This window comes from Hyaena hyaena, unplaced genomic scaffold (assembly GCF_003009895.1).
Source record: "Hyaena hyaena isolate Hyena2069 unplaced genomic scaffold, ASM300989v1 scaffold_105, whole genome shotgun sequence".
NCBI lineage: Eukaryota > Metazoa > Chordata > Mammalia > Carnivora > Hyaenidae > Hyaena > Hyaena hyaena.
Genome location: NW_024080737.1, coordinates 551,969 through 565,886, shown reverse-complemented (window position 1 = coordinate 565,886; position 13,918 = coordinate 551,969). Strand labels below are relative to the sequence as shown.

The 13,918-nt window shown below is 39.8% G+C and overlaps 1 protein-coding gene across 4 annotated transcripts in view; it reads left to right on the top strand.

The window, feature by feature from the left end:
- Nucleotides 1–13,918, top strand: part of CUNH3orf33 (chromosome unknown C3orf33 homolog) — a 28,190-nt gene that overhangs the window by 10,550 nt on the left and 3,722 nt on the right. For 3 of the 4 annotated variants that reach the window (XM_039236065.1, XM_039236064.1, XM_039236066.1), the window contains exons 4-5: nt 885–1,045; nt 4,967–5,775. In XM_039236065.1, coding sequence (XP_039091996.1) covers nt 885–1,045; nt 4,967–5,368 — 563 coding nt within the window. In that variant the 3' untranslated portion in view covers nt 5,369–5,775. Of the gene's footprint in view, nt 1–884; nt 1,046–4,966; nt 5,776–13,918 lie in introns of those variants that run through there. The other variant, XM_039236067.1, reaches the window with a different exon arrangement.

The window sequence follows — 13,918 nt, the reverse complement described above, 5'->3', positions numbered from 1 at the left end:
TTTTTTTTAATTTCTAGGAGAGAGAGAGAGACAGCGTGAGCAGGGGAGGGTCAGAGAGAGAGGGAGTCACAGACTGAAAGAGGCTCCAGGCTCTGAGCTGGCAGTCATCACAGAGCCCGACGCGGGGCTCGAACCCACAAACCGCGAGATCATGACCTGGGCGAAAGTCGGACGCTTAACCGACTAAGCCACCTGGGCGCCCCTATTTTTTTCAAGATTTTAAAAAAATGTTTATTTTATTTTTGAGAGAGAGAGACAGAGACAGCGAGCAAGCACAGGAAGAGCAGAAAGAGAGGGAGACACAGAATCTGAAGGGGGCTTCAGGCTCTGCGCTGTCAGCACAGAGCCCGAAGTGGAAGTTGAATTCATGAGCTGTGGGATCATGACCTGAGCTGAAGTCAAGACGCTCAACCCACTGAGTCACCCAGAGACCCCTGTTTTATTTGTTTATTTTGAGAGAGAGAGTAAGATCAGGGAAAGAGCAGAGAGAGAGGGAGAGAGAGAATCCCAAGCAGATTCTGCACTGTCAGCACAGAGCCTGATGTGGGTCTTGATGTCATAAACTGTGAGATCATGACCTGAGCCGAAATCAGGAGTTAGGTGCTTAACTGGCAGGAGCCCTTCTACTCATATGTGTATTTAATGGGTTCTACATCCTGTGCTGGAGCTTACTGAAATGGGGGGTTTTAGATTATCCCATCTGTTGTATGCTTAGTTTGCTTTAAGAAAATTTAAATACGGATGTAAATGAACCTACCTCTAGAGTGTCTAGGTATTTGTAAATAAACATATTTGGTTGTTTTGGGGGAGGGGGGGCACGTGACCTTGAAATTTGCTTTTGCAACATGGTATTAAAGCTACTCCTTTCTACTTAACCTTTGTAGAAGAGCCGTGTGGTGTTTTGCTGGTTAAGCTGGCAGGAGTAGAACTCACTGAAACCGGAAAGGTGTGGTTACAAAAAGAATTAAAACCTTCCCAACTGCTGTGGTTTCAACTTCTTGCAAAGGAGAATTCAGCACTTACTTGCTATCTTCTAGTGAATAAGGTAACTCATGTGAAAAGATAATGAGCAATATTTTATTCTTTTTATTTATACATAAACATCATTAACTAGAACCTTGAATGTATAATGGAACTGAATTTTTGTCTTTCTTAATTGGTACTCATAGTGATTATATAGAGAGAGAACTGGGTGTTTCATATATAAATTTTGTTATAAAATGTTATTTATATGTTTATTATAGAAAAATAGAAAATTAAGAAAGTGGAAAAAACTTAAAGTCATTCACGACTTCAGATGTTGACAGTTTAAGGAGTAACTTTACACATTTATTTCTGCATGGGTATATTATATCCCCCTTGTTATTAGAAACCGCTTGTTGAGTGAGTTTCTGATCAACTGGAAACTACAAAGAGCAAGTGTGTTTTCTGAAGGTAAAGACTGTTCAGTCTTTGGACTCTCTAAAGTTGGGCGCACTTAAATGCTGTTGATGATCAGTAATCAGTTGTCTGAAGACTTTGCACCAGTTTTCTTACCTTTACAATCGGCCACGGCCGCTATGAAACGGGGACGCCACGGAGCTTCATCAGTGTTGCTGTGCCACTGTCCTGAGCCTGCGCCTTGCTCCACAGGGCTCTTGGTGGACGGGTACTGAAAAAGGAAAGTGGAAAATTAAGGATTAAGAACGGTTTTCTTATTTTTAAAATAAAGTCTCTTATTTTATAACAAACACAAACAAATCTGAAGAAAAAAAACCTCACATTAAAGCGATTAAAATTGTAACCATTTTAATTCTTTAGAGCTTTTTGAACTATTAATAGATAGCCTAATGAAACCCATTAATTTCTGCATGTCCAAGTCATAGTCAGTTCTTTCTAAAAAGGAATTATCAAGGGGCGCCTGGGTGGCTCAGTCGGTTAAGCTTCCGACTTCGGCTCAGGTCATGATCTCATGGTTTGTGGGTTTGAGCCCCACATCAGGCTCTGTGCTGGATGCCCGCTTCAGATTCTGTGTCTCCCTCTCTCTCTGCCTTTACCCTGCTCATGCTCTGTCTGTGTCTCAAAAATAAATAAACATTAAAGAAAAAAATTTTTTTAAAAAGGAATTTCCCAGCACTGATTGGGTGAATCATCTTACATTTAAAAGTAAGCTGGGGGGGGCGGGGTGTGCCTAGCTGGTTCAGGCAGTGGGGCATGTGATTCTTGACCTCAAGATTGTCGTGTAGAGATTACTAAAAAATAAAATCTTAAAAAAGTAAGCTGCTAATACAAAATATATAAAGATGCCAAAGGCCTTACAAAAAAAATATTATCTTCTCAGGACACCTGGCTGGCTCAGTCTGTGGGGCATGTAACTCTTTATTTTGGGGTCGTGAATTCAAGTGCTATGTTGGATACAGAGATTACTTTTTTAAAAAGTCTTAAAAAAAAATAAGAAGAGGGGCATCTGGATGTCTCAGTTGGTTAAGTGTCCAACTTTGGCTCAGGGATCTCACAGTTCATGAGTTTGAGCCCCACATCAGGCTCTGTGCTGACAGCTGAGAGCCTGGAGTCTGCTTTGGTTTGGTGTCTCATTCTCTCTCTGCTCCTCCCCCGCTTGTGCTCTGTGTCTGTCTTCCAAAAATAAATAAATGTAAAAAAATTAAAAATTAAAAAAAAAATAAAAAGAAACAGTATCTTCTCTTTTAAGTTGAGGAGTGTATTTTATTTATCCTCAAAACCATTGTTTTGGAGTCAATATTTTTATTCCCATTTACAGCTGGGCCTCAGGGTAACCAAGTGAAAGAGCCTGTATTCAAGCCCATGTCTTTTTTATTTATTTATTTATTTTTTATTTTTTTAAAAATGTTTTATTTATTTCTAGGAGAGAGAGAGAGAGAGAGACAGCGTGAGCAGGGGAGGGTCAGAGAGAGAGGGAGTCACAGACTCTGAAACAGGCTCCAGGCTCTGAGCTGGCAGTCAGCACAGAGCCCGACGCGGGGCTTGAACCCACGAACCGCGAGATCATGACCTAAGCGAAAGTCAGACGCTTAACCGACTAAGCCACCCAGGCGCCCCCAAGCTCATTTCTTTATGGCTCCTAAGCTTATACTTCGTCTTATATACTTTAGCTTCTATTCCTTCCTAGGTGACCAAACTCTGCAGTATGCATATTGTGGTAATTTACATCTGTTGAATTTTACTAATGTGTGAGATTGAGTTTTAGTTCTCATTTTGGTTTAGGGAATGAGCTCTTAACATTTAAAATATTGAGGGGTGCCTAGGAGACTCATTCAGGTAAATGTGATTTTGGCTCAGGTTATGATCTTACAGTTCCTGAGATCAAGCCCTGAGTCAAGCTCAGTAGTCAAAGCTTGGAGCCTGCTGGGGATTCTTTCTCTCCCTCTCTCTCTGTCTGCCTCTCCTCTGCTTGTGCACAAGTGCTGGTGCTTGCTCACTCTCAAAATTAATAAACATTTAAAAAATTTAAAAGATTGAGGGGCGCCTGGGTGGCTTAGTCGGTTAAGCGTCCGACTTTCGCTTAGGTCATTATCTCGCGGTTCGTGGGTTCGAGCCCCGCGTCGGGCTCTGTGCTGGCTGCCAGCTCAGAGCCTGGAGCCTGTTTCAGAGTCTGTGTCTCCCTCTCCCTCTGACCCTCCCCTACTCATGCTGTCTCTCTCCTAGAAATAAATAAAACATTAAAAAAAATTTAAAAAAAAAAAAATTTAAAAGATTGAGAAAATTATGGTAAATCCTTTAAAACTGTGTTTATGAACTCCATATTTTTTTAATGTTTATTTTTGAGTGTGGAAATTGGGGAGGGGCAGGGATAGAGGGGGCAGAGGATCCAAAGTGGACTCTGCGCTCACAGCAGAGAGCCTGGTGGGGGACTCAAACTCATGAACCATGAGATCATGACCTAGGCCAAAGTCAGATGCTCAACCGACTGAGTCACCTGGGCGCCCCATGAACTCCCATGAATACCCATGAATTTTGGTATTCATGACCCAAAATTATTGATTTAAGGGAAAAAAGGTTACTTTGTTCCTTTAGATAGTCCTAGAAATGCCTCCTGCTTTAAACCTGGGTTTTCACAGTTTTAGAATTTAGCTGTGAAGTACTTGTCTAACAAAGCTATTCATTTATTAAAATTTTGTTAAAATGGATCTTGTTAGGTTAAAATTTCACAAGGACTATATAAATAGCTAAACAGGATCTCTTTTTTAAAAAGATTTTTAAAATTTTTAAGTAGTTTCTACATCCAGTGTGGGCCTTGAACCTACAACCCGAGATCAACAGTCTCTCTGCCGCCTGCACCAGCCAGGCACCCCAACAGGATCTCCTTTATACTGTAAATTAAGGGGAAGAAATCCCCTTATCCAGTTTCTTTAGGAAGTGAGGTTTTCCATGAAGGAAATTTCCTTATGGATGAAAATTCAAGGTTTAGGACTATTTTAAATGTTAATGATTTTGTGGGAAGTCTTTTAAAATTACATTTACATGACAGTGCCTTCCTGCACACCGGAATTCTGAATCTAATCTTACAGTTCAGTGATAATTCAGTTCATTTTGCATTTTATACTTTTTAGTTCCTTTTTCTGTGACCTTCTGATGCTTCGCCTTTTTTTTTTTTTTGCGTGCTTCTTTCCTCCTCTAAACAACAAACAGACTAAAATGTTTTTTATACTTTATTACTTCTACCCTTCTTTGGGTTAGATGAACAAGGAGTCTGTGAAGAACTATTATGTTATAAAAGAGGCAATTGACTTTGGCAATGACCTCTTTTAGTAATGAAACTCTTGGATTTAGCATTAGCTGTTTTAAGCTCTTGGGGACCCTTTTGCTTCATGTTTTTTGGCTTTTCTCTGGAAGAAAAGTTGCTGAACGGCTGCTTTTAAGTAAATAAATAAATTTTAAAGGAAATAAGATATATGGCTATACTACCAATTTCCTAAGTAATTGGTTTGTGTTATTTTTTTTATTCAAGGGTAGATATTTTAGTGTGAGTCTGAATGAAGAAATTTTGAGAAGAGGCCTTGGCAAAACTGTTCTTGTTAAAGGGCTAGATTATGATTCTAAAATCTATTGGACAATTCACAGAAACTTACTTAAAGCTGAATTAACAGCCTTAAAAAAAGGCGAAGGAATATGGAAGGAAGAATATGAAAAAGAAAGTTATTTGGAAAAATTCAAAGGCTCCTGGAGAGAAATATGGAAAAAAGACAGTTATTTTAAAAAAATTGGATCAGATTTCAATTTGAGAAAAGAAAGTTATTATGACAAATTTAGAAGGACTTATGAAACATGGAAAGACAACATAAATAACTACTCCTTAATACTGAAGTTCAGAGAACTTATGAATCGCATATATTTTCGTAGAAAAGGGTGAAATATTCTAAGAGATCTGGAGGTGACCTACTCAGAAAAGAGTAAACTATGTAAATATATGGATGATTTTCATTGAGTTGAAATGGAAATTCCTCCAAATGATCAAAGTTGCATTCTAATGGTATTTAAATATTTAAGAGATGATTATTTTAAATGTCATATCAAAATAACTTAAGCAAATTGTGATTAATATAATACGCTTTTAGGAAAAATGAAATACTTTAGTTACCAGGATGAAGGATGTATACCTGTAATGTTAATATTTGAAGACAGAGTTTAACTTTTGGACACTGTTTATTTTAGTCATTTGGGGCAGCCATATTTAATTTTTGTTCAAAGAGAATATTTGTTTACTTTTCCAGTTTTATCAACTTGATTACTTATAATAAAGGAACTCTTTATGCATCATGTCTGAGGCTGCTCTTTTCCCAAGTGTCTTCTAACTGTGAATTTGGGGCAAAACTACTATAGAAGGTCACTTTAGACTATTTCTAGTAATAAAGAATGACTAATTTCTACCTATTGTTCAATGAAGAAGAGAAGAGAACCTTCTGGACATAGTCATCAGGATAATTATAATGACAAAAAACTGCTAAAAGCATATTCCAGCAACACCAGGAGAGAAAACACACAACCAAGGTCTTCTTACATTTTGCTTTTCTTTTCTTGTATTGATGTTTGTTAGTTCTGTCCATGAGACAGGTTCTTCTCTAGCACATTTGGCCATGGTTATTCCTCGAGAGTTCTTTAGGGGCTCTCTATCATAGTCCCCTGGCTTGGGACATTGTAAGAATGTTTCTCTCCCTTCCTTCTTAACTCCCAAGGCCTTTTACCCATAGCCTTTAACTCTTGGATCACCACCACTTGGGGTGGAAAGGAACATGAGTTTGCTTGTGGAAGGTGCCTGGACTTACTCACTCGGCTCACCGGTGTGTGTTGTGGGTAGGCTCCAGTCCTGCCACATTGCATGGTGTCACTTCAACTTACAGGAAACTCATGTATTCTTAAACTAAGGGATGAGAATGTAGGCCACTCCTCTCTTGCTTCCCTCTTTTTATCATGCTTCATCCTCCTTGTCTCAGGTAAATGAGGTGCTAAAAGGCTGTGTAGCCTAGCAAATATCAGAAAAGAGATAATCACTATTTCCTAACTTAGTGGAAACAGGATATATGGCACTTGCAGTCTTGTAGAAAAGGGAGTAAAGTTCTTTTTTTTTTTTTTTTAATTTTTTTTTGTTTTATTTATTTATTTCTAGGAGAGAGAAACAGCGTGAGCAGGGGAGGGTCAGAGAGAGAGGGAGGCACAGAATCTGAAACAGGCTCCAGGCTCTGAGCTGGCAGTCAGCACAGAGCCTGACGCGGGGCTCGAACCCACGAACCGCGAGATCATGACCTAAGCGAAAGTCGGACGCTTAACCGACTAAGCCACCCAGGTGCCCCAAAAAGGGAGTAAAGTTCTAATGTCAAATCTTCCTCCTCTGTGTGAACAGGAGAAGGGAGGGATGGGTGCTGCCCCACAGATTCTAACTGTCCGACTCTTACTTATTCCAAGACCTCTTACATCTTTTGGTCCTGAAACTTTCCAAATCGGCTTGGTCTTTCCCAGCGCTGGGAAAGCCTGGGGAAATCTGCTGCCTGAAATGTCATTTTTAATTTTTTTTTTAATGTTTTATTTATTTCTAGGAGAGAGAGAGAGAGAGAGACAGCATGAGCAGGGGAGGGTCAGAGAGAGAGGGAGTCACAGATTGAAACAGGCTCCAGGCTCCGAGCTGGCAGTCATCATAGAGCCCGACGCGGGGCTCGAACCCACGAACCGTGAGATCATGACCTAATCGAAAGTCGGACGCTTAACCGACTAAGCCACCCAGGCGCCCCGTGAAATGTCTTTTTTAAAAAACTTGACTCAAAGAAAGATCAGGGCCACTGATCTCAACAGTTCTGCTATCTCTCACTTCTGCCTGCTTTCTCAGGTCACTCTGAGCATAGTAAAGATCCCAGTCAGCCCCCACACCAACCTGGTACACTTACAAAACCTGCTTAGGAGAATTAATCACGTCTGAGGCAGATAATATGCCAAGAGTTTTATCTTCTGGATATCTCCAGCATCATTTGGTTCCTCACCAAAGTAAAATTTGGGGGGAAGAGGAAAAATAATTTTCCCTCTACTCTTCTAGGTTCTTGGCTGCGACACACATGTAATAAAAAGACAGATTAACAGAAGAAAATCAAATAGAAGTTTAATAACAAGTATACCTCCTGTATGCCTTGGGACACCAAGGAAAACTGAGTAACTCCCCCAAATGGCCCAAGCCATCACTTTAAATAACATCTCCAGCTCAAGACTAGAAGATATTGGGGGATGGAGAGAACAGTTATAAGACCAGTAAGCCAGAGTAAGGTTATTATACAGATTTAAATCCATGCCTTCTCCACTGGTAAAATTCTTGAGATTTAGACTCAGATTTAGTTTCCTTGGTACAGAGAGAGACACCTTTACAAATGGAGATTTTCCTTACAAATGTAAATTGTTCTTACAAAAGAGTAACTTTTACTTAGTTTTTAGAGTTTCTCCTATGTCTGCAGTTTCTTAAAAATAACCCTCTCAAGATAATCCTTATGCTGAAGAAGAATATTTTCGGGTGGTGCGTTTTACTCCCCTACATTTGCATCTTTGAGTTCTGAGTCCCTCCTTTTGCTGTCAAGGGGCATATTGCTGACACAGTTTGTCCCAAATTCATCAGTTGTATATGGCATCGATTTGAACCCAGAGACTTTTTAAAGAAACAGCATGATTCAAGAAGCCAAAAAACAGCAGCACTTGAGAATGTCAGGGCACCAATAACTGATTATTACTTAAGCCACCATTAACAGGGATGGCAGATACATACACTAAGGAGCTTAGCTGCTGCTGGGAGAGCTGGGGTGGTCTGGTTTCCAAGCTCTTTGTGGTGAGGGGAGGGAAGAGTTTTCCTCCACCTTCTTTGGATGGCTGGCTGAGTCAGAAAATTAAGCTGACAAAGACAGGTTAACAGAAGAAAAGGATGAACATTTATTCAATATAAGTTTTACATGACAAGAGAGCTTTTATAAGGAAATACAGACCGAAGAAACAGACCTCCAGCTATTGGGAGGACACTTCTCTGAGGAGGATTTTATGACCAGTTTCAGGGAAGAAGGGCAAAGGAGGGAGATCGGAATGACCTTCCTGCTCCCCCTGTTTTCTCAGACTCCTTCAACTTAAATGTGGCCACAGTGCCACATTTGGGATAGTGTGTCCTCAGTCTCTGGGTTTGAAGCCTCTCTAATGCCATTACCAATGTAACTATTTCAGTGAAGACAAATCTGAGGAAGAAAGTAACACAAATTTATAAAGACTGAAGAAAAGGGGCACCTGGGTGGCTCAGTCGGTTAAGCATTTGGCTTTGGCTCAGGTCATGATCTCACAGTTTCTGAGTTTGAGCCCTGCATCAGGCTCTGTGCTGTCAGCACAGAGCTTCCTTTGGATCCTCTGTACTTCTCTCTCTTCCTCTCCTCCACTCATCCTCTCTCTCTCTCAAAAATAAATAAACATTAAAAAAAAATTGAAGAAAATGAAAAGTGCAAGATTAAAATGTACTCTTTTCTTATTCTGTTAAGTTTTTAAAGTTTATTTCATTCATTTTGAGAGAAAGAGAGAGAGAGAGTGGGAGAGGGGCAGAAAGAGAGAGGGAGAGAGACAGAATTCCAAGCTGGCTCCATGCTGTCACGCAGAGCCTGACATGGGTCTCAGACTTAAGAACCGCGAGATTATGACCTAAGTCAAAATCAAGAGTCAGACACTTAACCAACTGAGCCACCCAGGTGCCTCTTTTCTTACTCTTTTTTTTTAACAAAAAAATTTTTTTTATTTTGAAAGAGAGAGAGAGAAAAGGGGGAAAGGACAGAGAGAGAAGGAGAGAGGGAATCTCAAGCAGGCTCTGTGCTGTCAGCCTGGAGCCCAACTCTGGGCTTGAACTCACAAACCATGAGAGGATGACCTGAGTTGAAATCAAGAGTTGGATGCTTAGCTGACTGAGCCGACCAGGCTCCCCTAAAACCACAAATTTATAATATTAAGATTATTAATATTTTAAATATTTAGAATATTGAAATTAATTATTAATATTGAAATTAAATATTTAAACTATTAAGAACAGGGGGCACTTGGTGGGCTCAGTCAGTAGACCATGTGACTCTTGATCTTAGAGTCATGAGCTCAAGTCCCATGTTGGACATAGAACTTATTTTTTAAAAAACCACAAAAAATTATTTAGAATATCAAGAACAGAACTTTAAAAGTGAAATAGTTAAAAAGCTTTAAAATAAACCGACTATACTTTTATTTCAAGATGGTCATGGAGTGCATTCATTTAACTTCCATTCAGATTACATCAAAATATCAAATATTAAAATAGAAAAAGAAAATGGGAATGCCATTAATTAGCTAGATACTTTGAAGTTATGCAAACTCTGATGACATGGAATTGGATTGAGATATGATTCTAGGGTTCAGTATTCTTTAGGAAAGACAGTGCTTTTCTAGGAATTAAGTCCATGCCCTAGTTTGGGATCTCTGAGTAATATGAATTCCTTTTTTTCATGAGTAATTCCTCTTGATCTGGAAGTGTAAGGCCAATATCAATGCACCCAATACATAATGTGGAGGGAAAGTGGGATGTCAGTAGTTCATAGCATGTATCTTATTCAGCTGGACAGGGAAGATGATGACTCCCAGTCCCGCAGTGTGAATTTGCTGGTCAGTCAATCTTAATGCTCCAGTTTGCTCTCCAGAAGATAGGCCTTATCCTCTCCACAGACTCCTCAAAGGATTCTCCATTAGGGAGGATTCACCCTTTGGGGACTGGACAACTTTAGAGGACCTTCTTTGTTGACATGGGTTCATGGTCAAAGAGTTGAGCGATCACAGGCCTTTTTTTTTTTTTTCTCCCAGAGACTTAATCCTGTATGGCTTTGATATCTGTTAATTTGCTGGGCAGAAGATATGACTTGGGGTCCTCCTGACCACACTTGTTTCTGTTCTGAGCACTACTGCTTTGCTTCTTTTTTTTTAGTGATCTTTTAAAAGTAATCTCTACGCCCAACATATAGAGATCAAGAGTTGTGTGCTCCACCAAATAAGCCAGCCAAGCGCCCCTCTTTCTCATTTTTAAAGGACATACTGGAGCAGTGTTTTTCAACTGTAGGCCATGATCTATTAGTCAGATATGAAATCAATTTAATCAGTTGCCACCAGCAATCTAAAAGGAAAGAACAAAAGAACTGAGCAGGGGCATCAGGCTGGCTCAGTAGTAAAGCATGCACCTCTTGATATTGAAGTCCTGAGTTCAAGCCCCATGTTGGGCTAAGAAAAACAGAACAGAGTAAAAATATCAGAGTGCATTGCACATAGCAAAGATAGGGGTTGTTTTGTTAGTTTTTGCATGTTATAAATATATTTGAATGCATATACTAGCAAAAGTATATGGGTTACTGAAAATCACTGTAGATCTCATTTTCTAGTACTTTTTTGAAGAAGCCTTATGAGTAGATTTCCATAACTAAAGTGAGGACGACAAATAATTGAGACAGAAGCAGAATTTTTAAAAAGTTGATGTATTGGGATAATTCTATTTCCTGTTTTGGTTATTGAAATATAGCTTACAGATACTTTAGCAATGAAATTGAGTAATTAGTGCCCTTTTCTGTTCTTCCACAACACTGAACATGTATCTATTTTAGCGCTGTGACATTATATTATAATTATATGTCTTTCCTCTCTTCCAAAGTGGAACAGATCCTGCAACTCAGACTGTACCTTATTAAACTTTGGAGCATTTCAAATGCTTTCTCCACGGCATTTAGTCCAGTTTCTTGCTCATTGGGAATTCTGTAAATAGCTGTTAAATAAGGAATGAAATAATGAAGTAGACTGGGGTGCCTGGCTGACTTAGTAGAGCGTGCAACTCTTTTTAAATTTATTTTTAAAGTTTATTTATTTTTGAGAGAGAGAGAAAGAGAACCAATGGGGAGGGGCAGAGAGAGAAGGGGACAGAGGATCTGAAGTGGGCTAAGAGTAGAGAGCCTGACACAGGGCTCAAACTCACGAACTGCAAGATCGTGACCTGAGCTGAAACCAAAAGTTGGATGCTTAACTGGCTGAGCCACCCAGGCACCCCAGAGCATGCAACTCTTGATCACAAGTGTTGTGAGTTTGAACCCCATGTTGGTTGTAGAGATTACTTAAAAATAAAAATCTTTTAAAAAATGTTAGAAGCAAATGCACTTTTCACCTTACAAATAAGAAGATACAGGTTAAATTGTCAAGCCCAGGAAAGAGTTTGGACTAGATATTGGAATTCTGAACTCCAGGTTCCCTAACTGAATATCTTGGCAAAATAATCCAGCCTGTCAATGCTGGATGAAGACAAAATAGCAGAATTGTGCCTGTCTAGGTTAAGTCCATCAATTCAACTAAGATTATCTTTTTTTTTTTAATGTTTTTTATTTATTTCTAGGAGAGAGAGAGAGACAGCGTGAGCAGGGGAGGGTCAGAGAGAGAGGGAATCACAGACTCTGAAATAGGCTCCAGGCTCTGAGCTGGCAGTCAGCACAGAGCCCGACGCCGGGCCCGAACCCACGAACCGCGAGATCATGACCTAATCGAAAGTAGGACGCTTAACTGACTAAGCCACCCAGGCGCCCCTCAACTAAGATTTTCTTATACCTCAGTTATACTTCTTAAGAGATTCTCAGTTCCCAGCATAGAATGAATACTCTTCTTTTAAGTGAACACTTTTTTTTTAAAAGTTCATTTATTTATTTATTTTTTTATAATCTCTATACCCAACATAGGGTTCAAACTCACAACCCCGAGATCAAGAGTCCCATGCTCTTCTGACTGAGCCAGCCAGGTGCCCCAGAAAGAGTACTTTTTAAAAGCCAGGAAGGATGCTATTTAAAGTGAACTTATTCCATTTTTCTCCAATTTATTTCACTGTTTTCTCCTGGTGGTTGGGGGCAGGGAATAAAGTATTTTAGAGTCTATTTGACAATAGTGTCAGTGGCCCCTTTCCTTCCTCCTTAATAGTTTCCCAACCCAGTGCGGTGACTTTTGTTTCCAGAAAGACCTCCCACAGAGCCACATCTACCCAATGTGGGGCTTGAACCCACAACCCTGAGATCAAGAGCCCTATGCTCCACTGATTCAGCACTCCAAGTGCTCTTGCTTTTAATATTTTTGATGTTTTCATATCAAAAGGGGAAACAATTACATAGGCTTGTGCTAGATAAAATACAAATTGCCCTTTTAAGAATGGAGCACTTAAGCCTCAGTGGCTCAGTTGGTTAAACATCTGACTTCAGCTCAAATCACGATCTTGCAGTTTGTGAGTTCAAGGCCCACATCAGGCTCTGTGCTGACAGCTCAGAGCCTGGACCCTGTTCAGATTCTGTGTCTCCCTCTCTCTCTGCCCTTACCCTGCTCACTCACACTCTCACTCTCTCTCTCAAAATTAAATAAACATTTTTTTAATTTTAAAAAGGGAGCACTTAAAAATGTTATTGTCTATTGGCAAGGAGTTTAGCCTTAATTTTTTTTCTTTGTAGGCCAAATACATTTCAATGTGTAGACTTTACTAATGTTTAAAAGCTTTAAGCAGGTTGCCAATAATAACAGGAATTTATTTATTTATTAAGTAATCTTTACCCCCAGCGTGGGGCTTGAACTCACAACCCCAAGCTCAAAAGTTACGTGCTTCATCAACTGAGCTAGCCAGGCACCCCTAAAAAATTGACTTTTTTAAAAAAGATTATTTATTTATTTTGAAGGAGAGAGAGCGTGAGCAAGGGAAGGGCGGAGAGAGAGGGAGAGTGAGAGAATCCCAAGCAGGCTCTGCACCATCAGCACAGAGCCCAACATGGGGCTCGAACTCCATGATCTTTTTTTTTAATGTTTTATTTTTATTTATTTCTGAGAGAGAGAGAGAGACAGTTTGAGCAGGGGAGGGTCAGAGAGAGAGGGAGACACAGCATCCGAAGCAGGCTCCACACTCTTAGCTAGCTGTCAGCACAGAGCCCGATGCGGGGCTCGAACTCACAACTGTGAGATCATGACCTGAGCCGAAGTCGGACGCTTAACCAACTGAGCCACTCAGGTGCCCCTTGAACTCCATGATCTTGAAACCATGAGATCATGACCTCAGCGGAAACCAAGAGTTGGATGCTTAACTGGCTAAGCCACCCAGGTGCCCCAGTAATTGACATTTTCGAGAGCTTATTTTGTGGTAGGCATTTCGCTAAGAGCTTCACATGTAGTAGTTTTGTTTAGTTATTTTGTAGGCATGCATTCCTTCCATTAACCAAGATCACAACAAGGCAAAATGTGGTACTTTATGAAATTAAATATTCAGCGAATTCCTTACATTCCTGAACAGATACAAGATTTTTCTTTAATTTTTTTTTTATGTTTTTTTTTTTTTTTTTTTTTTTTTTTTTATTTCTGTGTGATGGAGTGATAGCCGTTTAGAAGTGGGTGT